This window comes from Pygocentrus nattereri, chromosome 11 (assembly GCF_015220715.1).
Source record: "Pygocentrus nattereri isolate fPygNat1 chromosome 11, fPygNat1.pri, whole genome shotgun sequence".
Taxonomy (NCBI): Eukaryota; Metazoa; Chordata; class Actinopteri; order Characiformes; family Serrasalmidae; genus Pygocentrus; species Pygocentrus nattereri.
In genome coordinates, this window is record NC_051221.1 from 39,647,763 (window position 1) to 39,674,941 (window position 27,179).

The following is a 27,179-nucleotide window of genomic DNA, read 5'->3' on the forward strand; positions in this document are numbered from 1 at the left end:
TTGTTTTCTCCAGGCCCCATTCATATTTCTTGAACGTGAAAATGAGAGTAATGTAGTGATATATTTACAAATTTACATATTCTGATAATGTTCAGTAAACAGAATCTGAAGTTGGGTTTATGCACATGCTGCCTCTAGATAGATTTATTGAATTAAATACACTAATTGAACAATTCAGCGAACAAGAATGAGAATCTGTTGAGTTAAAGACAGCATTCAATTTTTTTAGTCATTTTTTATTCAGACTTCACAATAACACTAGAAAACATTACCAAAATTAGCATTCATACAAACAATGGTATCTTTAAGCATATTCTCAATGATAGCACTACTTCCCATTTCAAACATGCCTACATCAACTTTTCTACACCGTTTCCCATTATAGCATCGGAGGAATTAGGAATTATTAGAATTAAATGTGGAGGACTGGATTTCTGCAGTTTGATGATTTTCTAATGCTTGATTCAGCTCATTAGCTAAATACCAGATTTAATCGCTGTGATAGAGCAGGGAAATCACCAGACTGTACCCTTAGTTTCCTAGGAAAGGAAAAAGGAGTTTCCTGCTAGTAAAAGGTCGGACCCCCTTTTGCCTTCAGAGCTGCCTTAATTCTTCGTGCCACACTTTCAACAAGGTGTTGGAAACATTCCTCAGAGATTCTGGTTGGTTCTTTGAGTTCCTGTCGCCTTTCTATCACCAGTCTGCCCATTCTCCTCTGACCTCTCACATCAACAAGGCATTTTCATCCACACAACTGACCGCTCACTGGATATTTCCTCTTTTTCTGACCGTTCTCTGTGAACCCTAGAGATGGTTGTGTGTGAAAATCCCAGTAGATCAGCAGTTTCTGAAATACTCAGACCAGCCCGTCTGGCACCAACAACCACGCCACGTTCAAAGTCCCTTAAATCCCCTTTCTTCCCCGTTCTGATGCTCGGTCTGCACTTCAGCAGGTTGTCTTGACCACCTCTACATGCCTAAATGCAGTGAGTTGCGGCCGTGTGATTGGCTGATCAGCTATTTGTGTTAACAAGCAGTACAGGTGCACCTAATAAAGTATCCAGCGAGTGTATATTGATTTTAAAAATAGGTGTTATTTGTGATTACAGCAATTGTTTTTAGTCATGTCTATGCAGCCTTACCCCTGTGGTCATGGTTATAATGGACTATGCTGTGTTGCTATCTGATGGTAGTCATTGTAACAGAGAGGAGGTTCATCTCATAAAAATGTTTACAAACATGTAGAATATTCTTACAACAATCTCAAAATGAGAAATATGACTTATAACTAGACTATATTTGAGTGTAGTGTAGACAGTTGCATCACTCAGGAGCCAACAGAGGACCCTGGGAGCAGAGATACACTTCCCAGAGTTGATCCCTGGTGGCATTTTTACTGCATTCCTACGAAAGGGAATGGTTATGACTTGGTGTAGTTAGGGCAACCACAAAGTCTGTGGCGAACTGTGAGTCAAAAAGCAGAAGCTAGGTGGGTTATTGTGGTTGGCCACCGCTAAGTTATCGTTAGCCAGGAGTTAGCGCTGTAAGCTACGCTGCTTACGAGCTGTATTAAGAGTTTTCAGTGAAGGAAGGATTTATGGACTGAAGTCATGTTCTGTCTGCTCTCCAGCTGGGCTCACAAAGCCACAGACACAAGAAAACATGAGCCTCAAACACACATGCTAGCACAGCCCACCCTCCTCCTTGAGGACTGCCTCCACTCTTCTCTTTTCCCTCTAGACTGGACCAGACTCTTGCTTATTCATGGGACATCCATGCTCTTTTTCTGCCTGCAGCAGTCCCTCTTTCTTTATTTCTTGATTTCTTTCTCAGAGTGACTCACTCCTTTGTGATAAGATCGCCTAGACTCCTCAAATACTCCTGCATTCATTTAAAAGTCTTATTCACTGTACTGACCTCACCCCAGACATCGTCCCCATCTGCTCAGCCGAGCCAAATGAAGCCAGCGGAAAGTACTATATGCACACAAAGCAAGACAAAGAGTAGAGTGACTGCATCAGATATAACAAAACGATACCACTGGCCTGCCATCCTGCTGTTTCTCATACCTAACCAGTCTGCACGCAGTCCACATTTCTCTGGAAGCTGTTTCACAAGAAACAAGGGATGCCAGGTATTGGCCAAGAACTGTCACATTCAACGGACATTCACTAGCGATAGTGTTGAGTTAGGGCCTCTATGACCTCTTAGTGTTGAAACAAATACACCGCTGTGCTGTGTGAACGGAACGAGAGAGATTTGCAGCGTCTGCTCGGGCACCAGAGGGACCAGGCCTTTGGCAGACGCAGCAGAGTCGCTGGCTAACATCTGTTAGCGCAGTATCATTAGCGCCGCAGCACTCCAGCTTCATGCGGATGCAGCTGCTGGCTCCATGTGCAGATACAGTCCAGTACAGCACTTTAGGCTTTCATTACGCCAGTGTTGAGAATCAGCTGGCAAAGCTCCATGTTCTCTGACACTGGCAGAGCCGTTGCTTTGCCACGGGTCGTGGATCATCCTGGCTAGGTATCTTACGATGCGGTGGAACAGGCACTGGAAAAAAGAAGCTGGTTTGGATCAGAGCTTATAGGAAATGTCTGTTCAAATTGATTACCGTCAAGCTTGGAACAGTGTCACTGCTGTTGAAGAGGGACAGAGATTTTTCAAAATCTCTGCATTATTAAATTGCTAAGATATAAACAAAGTCATTCAAAATTGTTCACAGTGGTGGTGGTAGGAACCAGGCGTCCAAAGAGTTTAATGCCTCTAAAAGCTCCCTCACAGAATGTAATCACGTGAAATGGTTGCAAATATGCTGCCTGGTGTCTGACACTATTTTTGAGGCTATATTTGAGGCTTTGGCCTCAAATATATGGCAGAAAGGTACATGCATTGTAAGGCAAAGTAGTATCCAAAAAGTTGTTTTTCAGATGTAACTCAGAAGGACTCAATTTAGACTTACAGTGTAATGTGAGTGGAATGTGATACAGGAAACTTAATATGAGGTGAACACTGATTATTTTGCCGTATGGACACTGGGAGTTGTCCTGACCATTCCATACTCCAGAAACCAAAATCAAAGTTTTAAGACTGGCCCTACCAATAAAATGTAACTTTTAAGGCTGACCTTATCCAACACAAGAAACTGCAAAGCTGCCCCTTGGATCAACATAAAAGTCCAACGTCTAACATACACAGAGATGATATATGAGTCTCTCAGAGCACAGAGGACAGATGAAATGGTCCAGAAGCGCTTAGAACCCTTAAGTCAGTATATTCGGGTCCAGTATGACGCCATCGTGACACACCATCTAATTCCACCCATCCTTTTGTAGTTATTGTGGTGCTGCTCTTATTTACTCCCACTCTGTTTCTCTCTGGCAGTTTCAAGCCTGCCAAACATAGGAAGTATGACCTGCGAGAGAATTTCTGCCGAAACCCTGATAAAGACATAAGTGGACCCTGGTGCTTCACCAACTCTTCAGAGATTCGGTATCAGGAGTGCGGACTGCCCCAGTGCTCAGAAGGTAGGGGGTATTCCTTCAATGTGGCTTGATGTGGAACTAAGGTTTAGTGGGTAGAAATTGAAAAATCTGAACTGTGAACGTATACAGCATGCTGGTCAGCTGCACTATATGGCCAAAAGTAAGTGGGGTGCCCTAGTTAATTGAGATGTTTCAGCTACACTCACTGTTAACAGGTGTATAAAATCAAGCCTTAGCCATGCAGCCTCCACAGACAAACACTGACAGTAGAATGGTTCATATTAAAGAGCTCAATGACTATGTGCTGCTGTCCTAGGACACCAACTTTGCCACATGTGAGTTCATTAAATTTTGCCCAGTGAAATCTGCCCTTTGCAACTGTAAGTTCTATTCATGTGAAATGGGGTCTAGAAGCAATTGAAACCTGTAGCACATTAAAATTACCTATACTGTGTTGAATCACTCACTATGGAGTTCCAAACAGCCTCTGGATCACAAGGTCTGCGTGTTGAATGTTCTGAAATGAAAGGGGTTTCCATGACAATGCAGCTGCACACAAGCTTAAGATCACTATCTGCAGTGCAAAGCATTGGCTGGATTGGTGTTACGCATGCCACCACTGGACTTTGGAGTAGTGGGATGATGTCCTGGTATGAAGAATCATGCTTCACTATCTGAAAGCCTGATGGATGAATCTGGGTTTGGTGGATGCCAGGAGAACAGTACCCACTGGAATGCATAGTACTGACAGTAAAGTTTGGTAGAGGAGGGATAATTGTCTGGAGCTGTTTTTCAGGTGCCTTCCACCCAATGACCGATGGGATAGGCTCCAGCACCCCACTGTGACCCACAAGATGATGTGTGTGTTTTTCAGGGTTTGGACCCCTTAGATCCAGTTATGAATGAATGCTGCAGCATACAGAGACATTTTAGACAATTATATGCTTTTAACTTTGTGGCAACAGTTTAAGGAAGACCTTTTCAGTTCTAGCATAACTGTATCCCTGTGCACAAATGAGATCCATAAAGACGTGATATGATGAGTTTGATCTAAAGGAACTCCAATGACATGCACAGAGCCCTGACCTCAGCTCCACTGAACACATGTGGAATGAGTGGGAGCTAGGCAACCTCACAAATGCTCTTTTGACTGAATGGGCACAAATTCCAACAGACACTCTCCAAAATCTTGTGGAAAGCCTTTCTGGATGAGGGGAGGCTGGTATAGATGCAAAGGCAAACTATAAAACTATGGGTATTAATGTTAACATTACTAATACTTATGTTTTGGAATAGGATGTCCAACAAGCTCACATAGGTGTGATGGTCAGGTGTCCACATACTTTTGGCCATACAGTGTACAAATGTGTGTATTATCATATAGCTACAAACATCCAGGAATAGGATTTTGGAATAGGATGGATTGGAGTTTGGAATAGGATTGGAATAGGATGTCCAACGAGCTCACATAGGTGTGATGGTCAGGTGTCCACATACTTTTGGCCATACAGTGTACAAATGTGTGTATTATCATATAGCTACAAACATCCAGGTTTTACTTCCACTCACTGACCATTTTATTAGGTTTCCGCTAAAGTTTCACAGAGTAGCCTGTTAGATCATGAAATTTTATCTGATGATATATTAACATGTAAACAAGTGTGTTTAACAATTTGCGTTTTTCGCTCGTTGTATGCAAATAATAAAGTGCAATTCTATAGTGACCATAGTGGCTGACTAAGAGCTCGTGCTTCCTAGCTCTCCATAATTCTGTATCTTTCAACTGATGACAGAAACAGTCTGAGCTCAAATAAAATGCTAAAATCTTATAGTAGTAAGTCAGAAGTTGCAACTTATGTTTTCATAAGAGACATTTCTCAATAAAGGCGTTTTCTGATTCGCATAAAATAAACATTTACCTCAACTCAGATGAAAATGCAGTTTCTGGCTACAGGACGACTGTTGACCAGATATTATTTTTAATGCAACAGTGATTCTGACACATTGGCACTGTTGGTAGTGCAAATATGAGTGCTCAGTTTTCACACATGTCAACATCACTGCTAGGCTGAGAATAGTCCACCACCCATAAACATCCAGCCAAGAACAGCTCTGTTGGCGGGAACTGACTACTGAGGGCTAGAGATCGGCTAACACAGTTTATGCAGATGTGCATTGTACTTCTTCTTTGTTGTATTATGTAAGTGTGCATGTTATAGCATGTCTATATGAATGCTGTTGCATGTTGATAAGTGTGTGCTGTGTGTGCAGTGGTGTGTATGCGGTGTAATGGGGAAGCATACAGAGGTCCAATGGACCACACTGAGACTGGGAAAGAGTGCCAGAGGTGGGACTCACAGAGACCCCACAAACACAAATACCAGCCTCACAGGTATTGCACACACTCACAACTGAATGAGCACTCTGGTCTAAAACTAACATTACTTGTTGTGTAATGCTGTATTGTGTAGCGCAGCATTGTGTCCCTCAGTCTCACAGAGTTTTATATGACTCATGTTTTTGTGTCTTAATGTATCAGCACAATACTCAGAATACTTTAAATAAAGACATTTACATTTATGGCATTTGGCTGACGCTCTTATCCAGAGCGACTTACAGTTTCATCATTTTTTACATTGGTAGGCCAAGGTAGTGTTAGGAGTCTTGCCCAAGGACTCTTATTGGTATAGTGTAGGGTGTTCGCCCAGGTGGGGGACTGAACCCCAGTCTACAGTGTAGAAGGCAGAGGTGTTACCCACTACACTAACCAACCACAACCATCACACAACCATTGGGAATCCATGCTGTGCCAACCAGTCCTTTTAATTAATTAATTAATTAAATTAATTAATTGAATTAATACAGCCAGGCTACCACTGGTGTAATTCATACCTCAGCCACTCGACAAAACTATAAAGAAAACAAGGACTCGGTCTTTATTTAGCACAAAATTGGACACCATCGATATGTTTTTTACATTTTACACCCAGAGAAATGAAGAAACACTGAGGCAAGTTGTGAGTTGTATTTAATTTAAATATACCAACCAAAATCCTCCTCAAAGTAGTTTTTCAAAGATCTTCAAGATGCGTCGTGATGGTTTTTTTTTCGACTCTTCAAACCAGAACATGTTGCTCTAGAGTCACTTGTCGCACCGCTGTGTGAAAGCATGTTTGCAACAGATGTAAAAATGTTTTGTTTTGGCTGCAGTGTCCCTTTCCTTTCCTTTCTTTTGTTTTTTTTTTTGTTTCACACCCACACAATGAATGTCCTTTTTATTCACAGGCACTCAGGTAAAGGACTGGACGATAACTACTGCCGTAATCCCAATAATGACGTGCGTCCTTGGTGCTACACCATGGACAGAAACACACGCTGGGAATACTGCAACATCAGTGTGTGTGGTTAGTTCCTCTCCACTTTCTCACACATGCACATGAAACCCAACTCTCAGAGGGGCTGTGCTCTGTCGCAGAGTGCTGTGGATTGCTGTTGTATATCAATCTCGTGCTTTGTTGGCATGTTGTGATGTATGGGAAGATGATTTAATTGGTGTTGGAGTGTTGAATTATGTTGCAGTGCTTTATGTTGCAGTCTCAGATGTGTTCTCATTTATGGCTGCTATTATTGACTAGCATTAGATCGCTTTAAAATCGACCTTATTTTGGATGTGTGTACGGCTGCGTGTGGGTATACCCCATGGAGCCTGTGGCCAAGTGAAGCTGAGCTTTGGTGCGTTGCGGGTTGGATGATTGAATATGTGGATGGAGAGCTTGGAATAATGCAGAAGCTAAATGTTAACTTTCTGAGTGTTCAGTGTGGACGGCAGCTCGTGACCATTTGGTGGCCACGCAAATACTGAAGACTCTCTATCTCAGGAGACACCATGTATAAGCTTTGCTCACTCAAGGTGAATATTCGCTCTAGAAAAATCAGCATGGCCGATCACCAGAAAAACAGCATATGTTGTGGTTTTGATGCTGGTATGCCAATCAACTGCCACGATCATGCTGGGTGACAAGAAACCAGAACTAGACCAGCATTAGGCCAGCATAAATCAGCATAGCCCAACTTAGACCAGTATGAAATGCTTCCTGGTCTGTGCTGTTTTTTCCGTAAGGTGTATGCTGGCAAATACATTTATTTACACACACACACACATTTTCTAAGCGGCTTCTCCCTCAGGGTCGCTGGGGGTGCTGGAGCCTATCCCAGCGCTCATCGGGCGGAAGGCAGGATACACCCTGGACAGGTCACCAGTCCATCGCAGGGCAGACAGACTGAGGTTATTCTGGGGTGGCTGAAAATATCTCATGGGAAGTCGTCCCCTTAGCCTTTTTGTGGGAATCCCTGTGTCATGATTGGACCCTCCCACTCCTGTCCATGTGTTCGGGTTGTGTTTTGGTTTAGCACACCTGTTCTTTGTTTTGGTTTTGTAGTCCTGCCCCCTTGTTTAGTGACTCCACCCCTGGTTGTTCCCACCTGTCTTGTGATCCCTTTGTGATCTGCCCTTTGTCTTGGCTGGTCTTTGTTGTTTGTATGTTTTGCTTGTGCTGATTGTTTGATGTGTAGGTATTGCTTGTTTGGTTCAGTATTTTGGATTTCCATGTTCTTTGTCATGTCTGTCCCTCCTGCTCTCTGCATTGGCCATTTGAACCTGGACTGTCTTGACCCTGATTTTGGATTTGACCATAATAAATCTCGCTTGTCTCTGCACGTGCGTCCGCCTCAACATCGCTCCCCACCTTTACACCCTGATTGTGCACAGTGATAACCGGTGGCTATAAGCATTCGTTACATGTTGGCTACATTGTCCTCAAAACTGAAAGAGCAAATTCCATAAATCAAACATGCCTAGGCTGATCCCACAGGTCAGGGGACTAATATATGTAGAAAAAAGTATAGCACAATACAATATAATAGAATCACATTCAATTCCATCCATCATCGTTCACCGCTAGTCCAGACAGGGTCATGGTAGCGGTTGGGAGAGCAGAGAATCCCAGATGACCCTGTCCCCCGCAACTTCCTCCAGCTCATTCCCAGGGACCCCAAGCCGCTCCCAGGCCAACTTGGAGACATAATCCCTCCAGCGGGTCCTAAGACGACCCCGGGGTCTTGTTCCGGTAGGCCGTGCCTGGAACACCCCCACCAGGAGGCATCCAGGGGGCATCCGGATCAGATGCCCGAACCACCTCAGCTGGCTCTACCAAGAGCTAGTTTCTGCTGCAGGGGCCCTAGGCCACCTAGGGCCTCCCCGCAATCTCCCACTGCCAATATGGCACTGCACCGCTCCCGCATGCTGGACCTTGCGGGTGGTGGGCCCACATGGCCTCCCCACGTTGCCTCTTCGGGCTGAGCCCGGCCGGGTTACGTGGGCTGCCCAGCCACCAGGCGCTCGCCGTGGAACACTACCCCCAGGCCTGGCTCCAGGGGTAGGTCCTGGTGACCCTTTCCCGGTCAGGGTACACGATTTTTTGTGCACAATATGCATGGAGAAACTTTGGATCGTGTTAGTCTGGGTCTTCACTCCAGACCTGTTCGCCCTGGGAGACCCTACCAGGAGCATATTGCTCCCGACGACTTAGCTCTGAAGATGCCTAGACTACACAAGCCCTTCCACCATGACAATGCCCCGATCCAGGAAGGGACAATCAATTCCAGTCTCAGTTAAAAACTGGCCACAGTATTCTTCTGAAGGATAACGCTGAGGTCTTTCTCATATGATAGTTTGGTTTTTAATGCTTTTCTCCAATCATGTAGAGGAATTCTCAGCAATATATGGTGTACGGCTGTGGAAGGTTTTATTATTTTGTTGTGCAGAAGTAGGGAAGGATTGATGGGAAGAGACAGCAAATGTAGAGAGAGAGCTGAGAGTGAAGAGGAGAATGGAGATGTAAAGAGAAGAGAGGAATGGCAAATGGCAGGGCTTGAATGAGAGTAAAAGCTGTAATTAGTGGATGGAGATTAGGCCCGCAGTACTTCTGGTGTCATGCGGATTTGAATTGTCACGGAGGCTTTTAATTCAAGCGGCAGTGTTTCGGTTTATTTACAACAGCGGAACTTGAGCGGCAAGGCAAGAGTTTTATGAAGTTAATTGAAGAGTGAGAACAATATGCGCGTTTCAGACGTATTGTACATCAGTTAAAAGGAAGATCTATGATCATTTATGCTAACATCCATTTCTCCCTCTCCACAAGTGTTTCACATTAGACGGTGGATGAGGCGAAACATAAACGAGCGGCCAGGCCTTGTGTGTGTGTGTGTGAAATGTATGATTTATTGTGGAATTCCAGCTGAATGTTTCAGCGGTTTTGAGCAGAACTTTGTGTGTGTGTGTGTGTCCATGTATCTTTATGTGTATGAGCGCATATGTACGTGTGTGCATAGACATCTATAATGTTTAGTTTGGCATGCATCAGAGTGCAGTGCGGTGTTTTAGTGGCTGTGTACAGGTGCAGCAGCATGCTGTAAATCGTGCTGTCGGTGCACTATGTGGATTAATGCTTAGAGCCGTGCAGCTGAGCGTGCCTGTCTAGATTGATAGTGGTGCAACGCGGGAGTAAATATGGTCTGGCAAATATGTTCCTTCTGTATCTATATCTATTTGTCTTCTGGTATGGAAAGATATGCATGCAATGGTGAATCAATCTAACCTTCCCCCTCCTTCCAGATTCAGCTCACCAGGCTGACAAGGATGTGACCACCGCATGTTTTCAGGGTCAGGGGGAGCGTTATCGGGGAACAGTCAACGTCACCCCCAGCGGAGTGGCCTGTCAACGCTGGGACTCGCAGTTTCCACACAACCATTCCTACACCCCTCAAAACTACAACTGCAAGTGAGTCACCATTTACCATCTAGGGCCTGTTCACACATGCGCTTTCAATGATCGGCTCTTGTTCAGATTTCATATGACCGCATGAAAGCCAGATGTAAAAGCACCCAGGACGCACCGCAGTCGCATTAACCGCATTCAGACGTGGTCAGAGACGGATCTTTAACACAAGTGTAAACAGAATGTGTTTTTGATATGAGTTTGCTGAGTGCTGAGCATAAAATGAGTAGGCCTGTCACAATCATGAACTTCTAGCTGACGATTAATCGGCATATAAATGATTATGATTAAGCATCTTGCCCTTTATGTTCATTCTATCTAAATACAAGCTCAAGTGGCAAAATTGGCTTATTCGCCATCTTGCTTCCTGTGTTTACTAGCTATGTAACTAACACCGGTTGTACTGCTGGCATGAGAGTGTGTGCAGTCACACAGAAGAAGAAACTTTAGAATTAGCTGCAGAGCTAAGAAATTACCACACATCACTCAGGACTGTATCTAATCTTGTTAGAAGCACTAAATTACACATTTTTTTGTTTCTATAAGCCCCATGATGACTTTCTTTTTTTACATTAATCATAAATTCACCCGCCACATCCCACACATTTTGTTTGTTGCGACTTGTTATTGTGAAATCTAACGAGGAACAAGATAATTGCAATCATCATAAATAATTGGTATTAGATGATGTATGTCATACTTGTAATAGGCTTACAAGTAAGAGGGTAAACAAGGAAAACGAAGATATACGCGAGGCTGGAGGTCCAAAAACCAAGAGTCTTCTTGCACTCTGGGCTGATGAAAGTGTCCAAGCCAAGCTTGTCGACTCATGCCAGGGGAAAGAAGTACAAAATGTATGTGTGCCTTTTACACAGAACAGTAAAATCAGATCTGCTCTGGTCACACTGGGGACGCATTTCAGTGAAACATGTATATGAAGTCCAGATACCGTCCGGACACAAAATGCGATGTGTAAACAGGCTCCTAGACACAAGCTGCTGTCTGGTATCTGCTGTAGTACCAGACTGAGCAAGACTGTTAAGTTTATGATTTGCATTTGATGAAAAATTATTGTTGTGCATGTTGTCCTGTCGTTTTTTGACATTGAAACATCCATCCATCCATCCATCCATCCATCCATCCATCCATTTTCTAAGCCGCTTCTCCGTCAGGGTCGCGGGGGGATGCTGGAGCCTATGACATTGAAACAAGAGGGAAAATGTCTGAAGTATAGACTCCAACCTGTCAATAAAGAATCTAAATCAAGTGTAAATATATTTTGCTGTGTCACCAATAGGAGTATAACAATACAACATAATATGTATTGTTTAATACTAGCCCCTCAGTTCAGAATGCACAATGCAATACATTCAACAGGTTTAAGCAAATAAAATACTCAATTTAATAAAAAATTATGTTGCATAAAGCCTAATAAAATGAAACAAGCAAGTCCACAACAAGGGCAGACCCTTCCTCCTCTGAAAATATCAGAGAGCAGAAAGAAAAAGCTTGGGAAATAATATATCAGCTTGTGGCTAGTACACTGTTATGAAATGTTGTACTTTTGTATTGTTGAATGCTGTAATAAACCGAAAAATAGAAAAGTAGAAATAATAACCTATGCTAGATTGTCAGACACTCCTTATGCATGTCATTTAAAAACGTATCGAATCAAGACACCACCATATCGTATTGAACTGAATTATGAACTTGAATCGGTACACCCCAAATAATTAACTGTGAAAATAATCAGTTATATGATTGTGCTTGATATTGGGCAAAATAACGACAATAATTCCACACTTTTAAGGGTAATAGGCTCCTACATACGTCCAAAACACACAGCGAACTTGAATGTTGAAGTGCTGTGAACAGCCTGTGTGGGTTTGTTGAGAACTCCTTCCCTGTTCACGCTGAACTGCCAGCTTGAGAATGTTGGAGCTTGCTGGTGTTTGTTTGATCAGTGCAGAGCAGCCTTACGTAGTCCTTCAGAGCAAAAGGGTGAGCTTTGTGTCGTAGCTTTGAGGTCATACAGCTCATATGGATGAGCTCTATAATTGCATGATTCTTTCCTATAGTGGATTTTGATGTTTGTGTTTCAGAGATTTGAGAGAAAACTTCTGCAGAAACCCTGACGGCTCTGAAATCCCATGGTGCTTCACCACAGATCCCAAAGTGCGTAAAGCCCTCTGCACCAACATCCCCAGGTGTAAGACAGAAAAGACAGGTGAGACCACACTCTCACATACACATGTGGTTTCATTTGTGAACAAAAAAAGAAAAGAAAAGAATCTCCAAAACAGAAATAAGGTCCTCAGCTTCTAAAAAAGTTGATAGAAATCCTTTTTGTGGCCGAGTTCAACATTTCAAAAGACACATTTCTCACCAGTAGAATTATTTGGGCGTTCCAGGTAAAGCAGTAGGCCTGTCTCTCTCTCTCTCTCTCTCTCTCTCTCGCTCTCTCTCTCTCTCTCTCTCTCTCTCTCTCTTTGGTTCCGCTCAAAACAAAGTCAGATGTTGGCACAGTGGAAACTTTTTTTCCACAACCACCAATTGTAAAGTGGTTTCTGACGTGAAATTGGCTCTCGCCGCAAATAAAACTCTCTTTCAAACATGCTTATTTCATGACAACATGAATACAGTCTGCGAATCCGTAAATGACCAAAACATAAATGTCTCTATGGTGTGGATTTAAGTGCATTTCTGTGTGTATGTGAGTGTGTGGTAAATATGGTCTGATGTATTGTTCTTGCTCGATTCATTTCTCCTGTGTCTGTGTCTTAGAGTGTTATGATGGCAATGGTGAGAGCTACCGAGGCAACGTGTCAAAGACCAGGTCGGGCATACCCTGTGGACTCTGGTCAGACCACACATACAGGTATGCAACCACTCACCAACTTTTACCGTAAATTATTATCTATTTATTGCCTTAGAAAACTGTCCTTAGAAAAGCTAAAAAAAAGCCTGTCCTTCTCTTTCTTGAACTCCCTCAGCTGATTTGAGTTCTGCCAACCATCTAACTGCTCTCAACCATATGGGTTTGTTTTAGATTTTGAGCTCATAATGAGGGCTAGAAAACAGATATGGAAAGGAAGCTGCATTAAAGGATTGGAACAGGACCTCTATCCTGTATATTGGCTGGGCATTTTGTACTCTTCTTTATGCCAACTCTTTCAGCAGCCATATGCACGTACATGCATACGGGCATACCTAGTCATATCTGAGTCTTGCCAGATTTGAATTTGTTCATTTAATTTAAATTAGTTGGTCTAATTTAAACTGTTCATATTGTAAATGAATACAAAGAATCAAACCCAAGACATTGTCATGACAAGGTAATAGGTCCCTTTATGTGTACGCTTTAAGGTCCTTAAGGCTGAAGCTTTAGGGTTACCATGGAAACAGCCAAGTTAGCTTAGCTATTTATAATACAGTTGCCCTATTATACGACCTTAAAAGCAAAATTCCATTAGACTAGCCACAAAGCTTTGTTTTGCACTGAAGCTTTCTCCTCCTTATCAGGGAAAAATTGTCGGTGATTTTAAACATCGATTTATGAACATTGGTTAGTGTAGTGGTTAACACCTTTGCTTTCTACGCTGTAGACTGGGGTTCAATCCCAAGCCTGGGTAAGCACCCTACACTATACCAATAAGAGTCCTTGGGCAAGACTCCTAACACCACCTTCGCCTACCTGTGTAAAACAATCAAATTATAAGTTGCTCTGGATAAGAGCGTCAGCCAAATGCCATAAATGTAAACATTAGCAACCAATAGAAATGCTCATAAAATGTTCAACAATAATGTCAAAAAACACCTGGCAAATATTTAGATCAGACCACGTTTAGATGTGCTTTTAAAGACAAAGTGCTCATAAATCTCAGTGGTGACTAAGCTATGCCACACAAAATCTGGGCACAGTAAAACGTCCTTTTCATAAAGTCACCACGGGGGTGATCAGTGTGCTGCTGTCTTTTTCTTGCTGTAGTATTGTTACAGTAAAAGCCAAACACAATCAGCAAATTGCGGAAACAGAGAAAAAAAACTAGACTGGTATGTTATCAAACGTAAGAAGAACTTCTATCCGCAATGAAAGCAGTGGAAAGACAGAAAAAGAAGAAAGAGAAGGAAAAAACAACTAAACATCACTCGACAATCTACACGACTTGATTTAAATTCTTGACAGACTGATTTGCTGAGCCACATTTAAAACCACTGTAAAATACTCAATGAATTATTGCCTATTAAAATAATTAGTGTGCTCTGAAATCCTCTTCTGCTGGTTGATCGACAGAGTGGTGCACATTCGTAATGTCTTGGTGACTTGCATGAGTGGCTAAATGTGTTTGAAAGCTTGGTGGGAAAAATAATCCACAACGACTTCCAGGAAACTTACTGTGGGATCAGTTCAGGTGTTATTTCTGTGGGATGGTGTTCGGTCATGAATTGCTAATGGCACATGCAAATGAGGAAAAAGTGTGGTAGTGTCACATATCATGCAAACGGTGAAACACCACAGTGTAACGAAAATAGCTGGAGACTTCTCGCATGTAGAACTGTAAAAAGTTAAAAGTAGACACTAAAAAAAGTTGGCACTTTATTAGTTTTTCCATGGTACTATAGTTACACCACTGCATTTAGTCTAGCAACCTACATGGTCAGTGTTTAGCAGGTGTACAAGACTGAGAAATCTGAAGTAACTTAACAAGGCTAGGCTACCTAAAACAGCTGCTCTCAGTTCTATCTTGACAAGCCACCTTTAATTTAAGTGACACTTTTTAATCCCACAAACGGGGAAATTTCACCTCCGCATTTAACCCATCCGTGAAGTGAAACACCGTGAAGAGCACACACACACACACACACGCTAGGGGGCAGCGAGTACACTTGCCCAAGCGGTGGGCAGCCCTATCCTGATATCCGCAGAGCCCGGGGAGCAGTTGCGGGTTAGGTGTCTTGCTCAAGGACACATCAGTCATGGACCGTCGTCACTGGGGATCGACCTTCCAGTCACAGGGCCAGTTCCCTAACCTCCAGCCCACGACTGCCCCAAGGATTACGCTGGTAATCCTTGTTTATGATTGAGCAAATGTGTTACTGCGACGCTCTTTGCTCTTAACATCATGCTGAATCAGGCATTGTGTTTGATAAATATGGCTCATAATCAATTACTGATAAAAAGCACTTTGCTAAGGATGATTTTGTGCTCACAATAAAAGTATTGCGCAGGCTGCTGTCTCAGAGCCTCCTAATCAGTGATGAGTGTATAGTTTGCTTTGGTAAAAATATCTAAATGCAATTTTACAGCACTGGATGGACACAGATGCCTAGAAGAACCAGAGGAGGCCGGAAGGTTGACATCTCCACATTTATCCAACTGACAAAATAAAGACATAAAGTGCCGAGCACTGCTTCTAGAGAGACACACTGTCCAGGAAGCATCTCACTCCAATGCCCTTGTCTTAGGCCGAGCTGCTAGCCTTCGCTAATATACAGGAATTTTAAAAGCCGAAATTGCGCCGACGGATGGACATGTTCCAGAGGCAACCCCCCGACCCCAGGAAGCGCTTCCCCCCACTCTCGCGCATCGGTCAGATCAAAGCCAATCAGCTTCCTTGTGTGGCGGGCAGCCAGCAAGTCTGCCTCTGCCAGGGTCGGGAGGTCAGCTCTGAGAAAGCTCAGTCGCTGCTCGCTTCAGGGAGGAGGAATTACCCTCTCCTTCTCTATCCATCACTCCTTCCTATCCATTTTTCACTCCGATTTGTAGGTCCACCACCAGCCGCTTGGATTTGTTTGCTCGGGTCAAGAAGTTGCTTAGTAAGCAGGTTTGAATCAATGAGAGAGCAATAAGCAGAACTTTAGACAGTTCTACAGAATGCATGCTTTTATACTCCATAAGGGGAAAAGACATGATGCTCCTTCTGTGAGGAACTGTAGGAAATTTCAGACTTACAGAAGAGTCAAAGTTTCCTACCCACCCCACCCCCACCACCTTGCTTTCTCTTACTGACAGTAAAATTGATTTTCTGCTTTTGTGCGTAGCAGGGATACACGTTCTGAAGAGGCGAGTGCAGGGCTGCAGTTGAACTTGTGCAGGAATCCAGACAGAGATAAGCATGGCCCGTGGTGCTACACCTCTAACTCCTCCATTCCATGGGATTACTGCGGACTAGAGCGCTGTGAGTTTCATCACCTCTCTTCTCTTCTCTTCTCTTCTCTTCTCTTCTCTTCTCTTCTCTTCTCTTCTCTTCTCTTCTCTTCTCTTCTCAAACAATGGTTTCCTCCCAGCCCTGATCCTGGAGTACCACCTGCCCTGTACGTACATATACAGTATGTCCAAAGTATGTGGACACCTGACCATCACACCAAAGGTTTTCAATGGAATCAGGACTATTGTCTTGCAGTATTTTCTACAACTGTTAGTAATAGGTGTGGCTCGCACTTCTGAACTCAATAAGTAGGAGGGCGTCCTTAAACTTTTGGTTTTACCGTCATGTAAAACATCTTTTGCAACTAATCAGCAAATTAACCAGCCTTTCAGAGTTGTGTTACAGCATAAACACTAAAATGTTGAGGGCAGATGTACTCTATGACAGGGACTGGGAAAACCCTGGTAGAGGGTTCCTTTTCTGAAGCCTGACTGTTTGGAGTGAGGAACCCATTTTTTGGCAGAATATATGACCCCCCTTGTTCTTCTATTGCATTCCTGTGTTTTATTTTTTTGGTAACTCTTCTCTGCTTTGCTCTCACTCTAGCTCTTATGAACAAATAGTGGTAAATGATAAACAAAGGGCCCAGAGCATTAAAATTAGGTTTGTTAACGCAGCTTTCTTCTCCAGCTGGCTTCAGGTCTGTGAAAACTCTGACAGAATGCAAGTTGCCAGTTACTATTCTGCAGCAGAGCACATGAATATGGACTGTGGTCAGAGCTCTCTATAGATAGACGGGCCTGGCTCTTTTAGAAAAATCCAGGAAAATAAATTCTTACCTGCCTTGACATGTTTGTGTGCAATTTTTAGGTTGGGAACTCCTATTGCATAGAACGTGAAGGCAGCATTAGACAGAGCTTATCTCAGCAATGGACAGTGAGTTTGTGCTTGGTTTTTGCCAAGCGTGGCAGAAGTTTGGCTTAGGCACTTCATGTGCTGCGTCATGCTCTAACACTGGGCAGATGCAGACCTGTTAACCACAGTCACTGTGCCACTCTGCCAGTGCCAGTACATTCTCCAGCTCTAGCACCTCACCCAGGCATTCTGTCATCAAAACACCAAAAACGGAGGCTTTTCGCACAGCTATGGCATTAATCTTCCTAATGGGAAACATGTCCTCCCTAAAGCTAAGATTATTCAAAACAAATTAGTTTTACTGGTGGCACGTATCCAGATCGCTGTTCTTAACGAATGAGAGCTCTGAGTCTTTACTCTGTGAGGTGTGGGGGGTCCATGTTCGGGCTTTGCTGGCTCAAATTAGTTATACAGCATGTTGATTTGCTACAGCAATATCTAAACCACAGTGAAATGGCAATGTGCTGAAATGACTGTTCTGTGTGTAATTTCAGGTGAAAAGGCTAACCATATAGAGAGTAAGTAGTTCACATATCTCACTCTTCCATATCGGTCATTAAAAGTCAACTTGCCTACTCCATCTAGCTTTCATTATCATTAAAATCATCATCATTTTTTCCCCCAAAATTAGACTAAGCTCAAATCTGGAATATATCACTTTGTTATTAACGATGCCTTATTGAACCAGTATGTGGAAACCAGCTCAAAGGAGTAATTAATCAGTGCATCCAGTCCTGCTTACTGGCTGATATTCCAGGCTCACATTATTGTACGTGTATGTTTGAATGGGCCTTTTTACTTATCGTTTTACCATCTGGTTTAGTGTATCCTGGCATTTGTAATAAATAATGTACATGACCATATTTCTGTATTAAATATTTGATGAAAGGATGGGCATTTGTGGAAAACCAATATTATGCCAGGTTATGTCAGACTTTTAAATGTGAAATTCCTGTGCCATGGCTTAGCTGAACCAAACCCGTGTGATAACCCATACAACTCTGTTTCTATGCCTTACATTAGAGCTCCTACTTTTTCAGTGCTGATCCACTTTTTGCTTTGTCTCCTTCACTTCAGCGCCCGGGCCAAAGCCATCATGCTTTGTGCATAAGACCACGCGAATTGTCGGGGGGATGCAGGTGCAGCGGGCAGAGGACGGAAGCTGGGTGGTCAGCATTCAGAAAGGGTAACTGTCCTAATCTCCCACCACATTAGACTAATCCAGTGGCCAGTTCCATTTCAGTTCAACCAGCTCAGGGAGTGTTATATGATGTAAACCAGCCTTAAATGGGTTTCCTACACAAAATAACAAAGAAATAACACAACTTTTAGGAATCCTCTTTAGATTTAGCCATGCTGAAAGGAAATTAAACATACTCTGAAAACCAAAGTCATTCAAAACTTTAAACTGTTATGCATATTTAAAGTGAAAGTTCGATCGAATTCTCACAGTTTCCCCCTCATCCCAAATAGAGTTGACAGGTCAACACATCTAGTGCCTAAAGATTTGCAGTGGAGTTACCCCAATCAGGCATAACATCATGACCACCTCCTTGTTTCTACACTCATTGTCCATCTTATCAGCTCCACTTACTGTGTAGCTGCACTTTGTAGTTCTACAGTTACAGACTGTAGTCCATCTGTTTCTCTGATACTTTATTAGCCCCCTTTTACCCTGTTCTTCAGTCATCAGGACCCCCATGGACCATTTGTGTGGATCATTCTCAGCACTGGAGTTTTTAAAAACTCACTGTCCACTCTGTTAGACACTCCTACCTTGCTGGTCCACCTTGTAGATGTAAAGTCAGTGGCGATAGCTCATCTGCTGCTGCACAGTTTGTGTTGGTCATCCTCTAGTCCTTCATCAGTGATCTCAGAACGCTGCCCACAGGATGCTGTCGGCTGGGTATTTTGTATTGGTGTATAAGGCTAGTACTATTTTAGGTGGTTTGGGGTTTTAGGTAAATTACCCTTATGGCTCCAGCACAAAACTGAAGAATGTGTCTTGACTGTTTTATTACATTTAGGGAAAGGGAAAAACTGTGAATTAGACTTTTCAATGAACTATATTATTTAAAGAAGCTTCGCTTATAAGGGCACACCAATGTGTTCAGGTCACCCAATTAAAACATTTTGAATGGATTATGTCATTTTTTAGACAGAATCTCAAATATTAGTACAAAGTTGTTGTGTTTAAAATGTAAAGCGTTTAGTTAATTGAATTAGAACGTTTGATTGTCAGAATATCTTTTTGAGTTGAGTGATGTAGTTATGACTGTAAGTGAGGCTGTGTGTAAGTCTGTCGTGTGTGCTGACAGGAACAGGCACTGGTGTGGTGGATCTCTTATCCGAGAAGAGTGGGTCCTCACCGACCAGGAATGCTTCCCTTCATGGTAATGTCTGTATAGTCTGTTTGACTTCATTCACAAGCCGTTTTTTGCAGGTCTTTCAACCCTCACCTGTTTTTTAAAGCCATTCGTCTTTTCAGTTCTGTTTCTCTACTTCTTCCCTATGTTTTTCCTTCTATCTGCTAACCAGCTCCTTAACTGGCTTTCTTATTTGTACCAATGTAGTTGAAGTTACGTTAAGAGTGAAATGTGAAGCAGAGTATAATAAAACTACTAACTGGAAAAATGATGTCGTTCGTAATCCAGAAAATGCTTCTGGCTTAACTTCCAAGGGGATTTAATACTTTCTCAAGGCACTGTATAACTTTTTTTCTGTATTGCTGAAAAAGGTTGTCCTTTCTCTCTCTGCTCCCTTTTACCGTCTCCCTGTACATCTCTCTGTCCATGGCCATCTTTCTTTGGGAGGCGCGGATGCAGCGTTTCCTGTTTATGAGTGCATAGTGACAGGCTGATGTTCTGGCTCAGAGCGAGCTGGTGGTGCTCTGTTGGACGTGGAGCTGTTTAGCCTCTGTGTGTTTGGCATGCCTCTGCTGCCGGTGATGTATGCCTGGGGATCTGCTGTGGTGCTCTTCAAGAGAAAACCTTGTTGACCCAGAGCTGTTCTGAACAGAGAGAGCACGGGTGTCTGTGTTTTAGATCAGTTCTACATAACCCAGACCCACTCCCTCCCGGGCTTAGCTATCTCACGCATCTCAGGAAGAGGCAGGCCCATCCGCATTGCTGAGGACTCACCTCTGTGGCCCAACTAGAGAAAAAAGGAAGATTGCTTTACCAGGGATACAATCCAATGCATTGAGATATCTTTTCCCTATACATTTAACATCAACACGTGGCTCTTCGTTCTGGAGAACATCGCCTCTCCTACTGCATGGCTTAAAGCGACAGTTGTGAATGGTACCTCGGATGTAGCCGATCCGCTTCTTTAGTTTACAGCTCACAAACAATAATGGAAACTTGAACTCCATCAGTTAGCACTGTGCTGACCGCGTGCCTAAATAACCACACACTTGCTTAAAACCACATCAAGTTGTTAAAGGGGCACTCTGGCCAAAATGAAAAGTTTTACCAGGTACCTGTTTGCCTCCTACATTGATGTAATCAGTGGTCTTTATTGTGAGATGTTATGGTTTAAAGACTAATCCCCATCTTTTATACAACCACAAACACTTTGGTGTTTGGTTACTTTAAGATTTTTCCTACTCTCAAATAAAATTTACAGGCTTTATGATACTGTTTGTACTGTAGTACTTTTATCTATAAAATCAGCAAAATTACAGATAAAATTCAGGCCTTAAGCTCACTGCTACTATTGTTTTAAGTTATCTGTGATTATTTTTCTCACTTCTATAATATTATGTCTAATTGGTAAGGTATAAGGATACTTCTTAACTCCATTAGCCTCAAAGTTCTTGGCTGATCGACTACATTTGGGTTGAGAGGCAAAACTGTCAATTTGAGCAAGAACACTTCAAGATGGGTAGAAACATCATTGACCTGCTCTAGTAATTCTTTCCACTTTCTTTCCTCTGTGTGTTCACCCTGGCATGTGGCTTCTGCGTTTTATCCAGTGGTGGGATGAGATGAGTTATGTGCTTCATGTGTGTTCCTCAGCGTTCCTGATCTTTCGGAGTTCAGCGTGCACGTGGGTCTCCTCCACCTCAGTGCCTCCTCACACACGAGCGGGCTCCGCATTGCACACATGGTCTGTGGACCAGAGGGCTCCAACCTGGCTCTGCTCAAACTCGCCCGGTATGAACTACAGAATGCTCATTCATTCATTCACGTACTAGACTCGGTCACATACCGAGTTGAAATTAAATAATCGACATGAGAAGATTTTCAGCTTCAATTTTCCGGTGTGGCATTTGCGTCTGAAATCTGTTGCTGTTAACTCTCAATATGAAGTCCAAAGAACTATCAGTGCCAGCAAAACAAGCCATCGTTAAGCTGAAAAATCAAAGGTAGCAAAAACATTAAGTGTGGCCAAATCTGATTCTTAAAAACATGAGGCGTATCTGTGTCAAAGTCAACAATTAAGAGAAAACTTGACCAGAATAAAACAGGTTTGCCACAAAATATAAACCATTTGTAAGAATCAAAAACAGGAAGACAGAGATCAACCCAGAATGATGGAAAGATAAGGATATGAAGAAGGGAAGCAACTGCAAGCATCTGCATCTGATCAGTCAAGCATGGTGGAGGTAGTGTTACGGTGTAGGCAGGAATAGCCAATGGACCTGGTTCCTTTGTATTTGTTGGTGATGTGACTGGTGACAAAATTCATTCTGAAGTATATATGGCTATATTACCTGCTTAGGATGTAGTGAAGGTGGACATGGAGATAAAAGTAGAGGAGGCAGTGGATAGGGCAAGACGGTCCCCTAAAGGGAGCAGCCGAAAGAAGAAGAAGAAGACCTGCTTAGATTTAGCTAAATGCCTCAAATGTCATTGGATAGCACCCCACAGTGCAGGTGAACTGAAGCATACAGCGAAAGCAACCCAAGACATTTTTATGGCAAAGAAGTGGAACTGAACTGAAGACAGCTGCAGTAAAGGCCTAGCAGGCCTCCACTGAAAAAAGAACATTGTGTCTATATGTATTGTTTCCAGACTTCACGCAGTCATTGACGATGCAAGATTTGCAGCCAAGTATTAAAAATGACAGTTTAATTTATGATCATGTTGGTTATGTTCAGTTACTTTTGCGCCCATTAAAATGGTGAGGCTACGTATGAAAATGCTTGTAATTCCTACATGGTTGACTTAATTTGGATGTAAATACCCACAAATTAAAACTGAATGTCTGCATTTTGAGCTCATGTTTATTACTTTATTTCAACTCTGTGCTGTGGTAGACAGCTACAATAATCATAACTTTGTCAACATCCAAACATTTATGGACCTGATTGTATACATTTTGTGTATTACTTACACAATTTGAATCTAGGCCAGCCCCTCTCTCAGAGCATGTGAGGACTGTGCAGTTGCCTGTTGCTGGATGTCAAGTGTCAGAAGACTCCCAGTGCCTCATGTATGGTTGGGGAGAGACGAAAGGTACCACACCAACATCGGTCTCTTGTTTGACTCTTTACTGTCTTTGTGGCCATAGTGAATGCCCATTTTGTACTGCAGTGGCAGTTTCCTACATTATTACACTTACATGTACACCAATGTTTTACCATTAGTCTAAGACTGCTAGTATAACCAACACATGTTAATATAATCACATAAACAGCACGGTTCATTTGTCCTGGTCTGAAAATGGGCTCTGTCAACCCGAGATTAACACAATCAAAAGGTGGTCTAGGCTTATATTGGCCGAGTATTCATGATATATTTTGACATGTAAACATTATATACAAAGAGCGTTCCTCCATCATACGAGGTTTGCAACATTATGCGGCACCTTGTGTAGTACTGCAAGTGCAATGACAGCTTTATGACGCCTGAGAAAAGTTACAACAGGCAAAAGTGCGCATGAAATATTTACACTGTAAAAAGGAAACAAGGCTGAAATTGGTTTGAGGTGTTGGTGAGATGTTGGACTGATGAAAAATATTGCATCTGAATTTTACTTGCTTTGTTTCAGCCAAAGCATTTACTGAATAGAACTAGTAAAAATGCTTGTTACCACATGAAGTAAATGTTTTAGGCTGGACTAAACTCAAACACCTTGGTTCTCTCCTTTTTTCTAGACCTAGCTATTCATATAAACATATTACATGTAACCTCTGTTGAACCTGCTGGTTCAGTACAGCCTGATATTCACTGGCACATGTGTTCCTTTAGGGGCTGGTTTCCTAGCACCTAAGCCTAAGCCTAGACTAAGACTAAGGATAGTGCGGCACCACTGGCATTGCAACTCTAATCCAAGATTTGGCTTAATCCACGTGCAGGAAACTAGGTCTATAAAGTTGTCATGATGATAAATAATGCTGAATATTGTTCTGATGGTTTCTTTAGGCACAGGCCATGAAGGCAGCCTGAAAATGGTGCATCTTCCCATGGTCAGCAATGACAAATGCTCACGAATCCACAATGGTAGCCTACCTATCACAGAGACCAAAGTCTGTGCAGGGGGGGAGAAGGACCAGGGCGTGTGTGAGGTAAGCATTAATACCTTCTCTGTTTGTTTTCACTGGCTACACTGGAGCACATCATCTTGACTCTTGTACTTTTGGCTGACCTCTTACAGAAAGACTACGGCGGTCCACTCGTGTGTCAGGAAAGAGAGAGCAAGGTCATCATCGGCGTGAGCATCCACGGCCGGGGTTGCGCCATCGCCCGGCGACCTGCTATCTTCGTCAACGTGGCCTATTACTCAGAGTGGATTCACAAAGTCTTCAAACACTATTCCGACATTGAGGCAACTTACTAGAACATGTTTGTACAGTTAGAAATCACTGCAGGTGTTCATTTACTGTGACCTAAGGTGTTCAACACGTGGCGCGTGCAGTACGTACGGCATTTGCCATGTTGAGAATGGATGTTACACCGACAGGAGCCTGCAACTTGTTGCTTCAAGAATAGAGACTGCTCAGAAGAGAGTTCAATGAGTGCAGACAGCGTCTTCTCGAAGGCCCCTTTAAATCAACAAACAAAAAATGATGAGTTTTGGATTTTTTTCTGGCTGATGAGATTTTTTTTCTGGTGACTGATGTTTTTTTTCACTGATTGCTCGCAAATCCGGGACACTTAGACAAATGGAACAGAAAGAAGATGGAAAAGGAACTGAAGAAAACATCACGGCGTAAAACAGCAAGTTTTGCCAAAAGCATTGACCAAAGCATCGTTGACTCACTCTCTATTGTTCTCCTGGAGATACTTGAATGCAATGATAACCAAAAGTATCCAGATTCAGAACTGAAGTTTGGTTATTCACTTTGAGGGGCACAAGAGCTTCTTTTCAGTTTCTAAGAAGTCACTAAGGGGTGCAAGCAGAGGTGAAATGGTTCTTGGGGGGGGGTTTTCGAGGACTGCTACGGTAGTAGTGGATACATCAGCAGGGAACCTCATCACTAGAGCCAGTTCTTTTATATGAGAAAGTCTGATTACAATGTCACTATGCATTTATATTTTGTCAGCGCAGCATTAAAGGTAATTTTTTCTGACTGGCTGCGTAATTAAATAACTGTGCTGCATAGTTGAGATATAAACAAAGGCGTTCAGCGGAGTTTGATGTGAAATACTCTGTCCAAGAGAAATACATTGAATACATTGCCTGATGCTGTGTTATGATAAGTTTGAGATACGGTTTTGGCTTCAACTGTAGTAGTTGAGTGGTACACTTGGGGTGTTGTAAGGCAAAACTGTACCCAAAGAAAAGGTGTACCACTAACTTAGCATTAACAACAGATTCACTAGTCATTTCAGATGTTGGGATTTGTGCTGTAATCATCAAACTCATCCTGTCAACGCCGCTGTGAAGAAATCTGACTCTGTAAATTTCTCAACAAGGAACCATTTTACATCAAACCACTCCGACTTTGTTTACGATGCAACAAAAAAACCTGCCTTAGTCGTATGTTTGAGCTGACGCTGTACATTCGAAGTGTGTTCAGTAATAGAGAGTGTTACATAGCTTGCCTTACTCCAGTATGGAGCGTACAGTGGCCCTTTTTGGGGCTGTGCATTTACTAAGTTTGGTTTAATTTTTGCTCTTGTGAGTATTTTGCTGGTACTCTATAGGTCTCATAGATCTGGCTAGCTTACAAATATGTGAAGGTCTGTCCATTCTCACGGTGTATTATGTCTAAATTGTAAGGTTATTTATTTATAATAACATGGAGGAAGATTTTTCCAGCAATATCATGTTACAAAAGTGTTAATTTTGGCATGAACTTTAAAGACGTGCCTTTATTAGAGGAACAAAGGGATAATATATGTTTCATAAGCACATCATTTGTTTATGCACCATAATAAAATATTCTGACTCAAATATGGCTCCCTACAGGTCTATAAACCACAAATATCTCAATCTAAACAGAGGCTATAGTTAGTACAAGAGCTAATATAGCTTGAGTTACATACCTCTGACTGCAGAAAGTCCTGAAATAGACTGGGGCTCTAAGGCAAGTCACGAACAGTTTTACAGGTTTGCTCAGACACAAAACATACCATATTTATTTTAATGTTCATGGCCATTTTATGAGCCAAATGAATGCAAATGTATCATTATGTAAATATTATTGTATATAAACTGTGCTTTCCAAATATTCCTACATTGTTTCAGCGTTGTACTCACTTTCCCTTTCGACGTGTTTTGTCCTTCACTTTTTGAGCTGCTACACTTGGCTGACGTCCCACTACATCAAGTTATGTTATTATTGGTATTTTTTTATTTATTTTAAATGAATGACTTCAGTGACTAAGAGTTTGCTGGCTTTTTTGTAAATAATTTGTCGGACAGTATGTTAAGAGCATTTGTAATATTGATTTTTGTATTAAATTAAAGTTGATTATGATAGATATTTCAATAGTGTCAATTGTTTGATTCACCAGGTGGTCAAGAACATGTTTGTTGCCCTCTCGCTCTTTTCCTCTAGCTCAGTGTTTGGTCAACGAGTAAGCAATACTGCACTGAAGAAGCCGTTTCAGGGCACAAATGCTTTTTAGTTTTTCTCTACTTGTTTCCAAAACTACATGGCACAATATTAGATTAATTAAGAGACCCTTATTAGTCCCACAATGGGGAAATTTCACCTCTGCATTTAACCCATCTGTAAAACGAAACACCACATACACTGTAGTGAGCACACACACTCTAGGGGGCAGTGAGCACACTTGGCCGGAGCGGCGGGCAGCCCAATCCACAGCACCCAGGGAGCAGTTGGGGGTTAGGTGTCTTGCTCAAGGACACCTCAGTCATGGACTGTCGGCCCTGGGGATCTAACCTGCAACCTTCCGGTCACAAGGCTGTTTCCCTAACCTCCAGCCCATGACTGCCCCCCCAAATGTGCCACATTCCTCTAGGAAAGTGAGCGTAGTGTACCCTTAAAACCCATTTAAGGTACACAGTAGGACCTTATGGTACATTTGACTGTAGATTTACATTGTTTATAAGTTGTGGGGCTAAAGTTTACCTGGGCAGTACCCTTTTTTCTGACAGTGTTAGTGAAGCTTTACTAATTCTCTACTCCTCACATGGCTTTACGCAGGCATAAGAACAGCAGAAGTCTGTGAGAAAATTAATCCAATTATGGAAACGTTTGAGTGTCTGTACAAAACAGCATATTAAAGGTAACATTTGGTATTGATCAAAAACAGTTGTGCAGCCAGTCTGTACTAATTACATAAGCACAGGGATGAGGATGGAAAGACTTGGCCCTGTATTTACCACCCCAATGTTCAAACAGATAAACTTTATTGTTTTTTGCAACTATTCAC

The 27,179-nt window shown here is 42.5% G+C and overlaps 1 protein-coding gene across 2 annotated transcripts in view; it reads left to right on the top strand.

Annotated features, from left to right (window-relative positions):
• Window positions 1-26,263, top strand: part of hgfa (hepatocyte growth factor a) — a 35,197-nt gene extending 8,934 nt beyond the window's left edge. The window contains exons 5-18 of one of the 2 annotated variants that reach the window (XM_017706394.2): window positions 3,385-3,527; window positions 5,757-5,877; window positions 6,771-6,889; window positions 10,159-10,324; window positions 12,424-12,548; window positions 13,106-13,199; window positions 16,364-16,500; window positions 17,880-17,903; window positions 18,463-18,571; window positions 19,704-19,778; window positions 21,405-21,542; window positions 22,741-22,847; window positions 23,757-23,899; window positions 23,989-26,263. In XM_017706394.2, the coding sequence (XP_017561883.1) occupies window positions 3,385-3,527; window positions 5,757-5,877; window positions 6,771-6,889; window positions 10,159-10,324; window positions 12,424-12,548; window positions 13,106-13,199; window positions 16,364-16,500; window positions 17,880-17,903; window positions 18,463-18,571; window positions 19,704-19,778; window positions 21,405-21,542; window positions 22,741-22,847; window positions 23,757-23,899; window positions 23,989-24,171 (1,684 nt within the window). In that variant the 3' untranslated portion in view covers window positions 24,172-26,263. The remainder of the gene's footprint in view (window positions 1-3,384; window positions 3,528-5,756; window positions 5,878-6,770; window positions 6,890-10,158; window positions 10,325-12,423; window positions 12,549-13,105; window positions 13,200-16,363; window positions 16,501-17,879; window positions 17,904-18,462; window positions 18,572-19,703; window positions 19,779-21,404; window positions 21,543-22,740; window positions 22,848-23,756; window positions 23,900-23,988) is intronic. The other variant, XM_037542506.1, reaches the window with a different exon arrangement.
• Window positions 26,264-27,179: the final 916 nt, after the last annotated feature.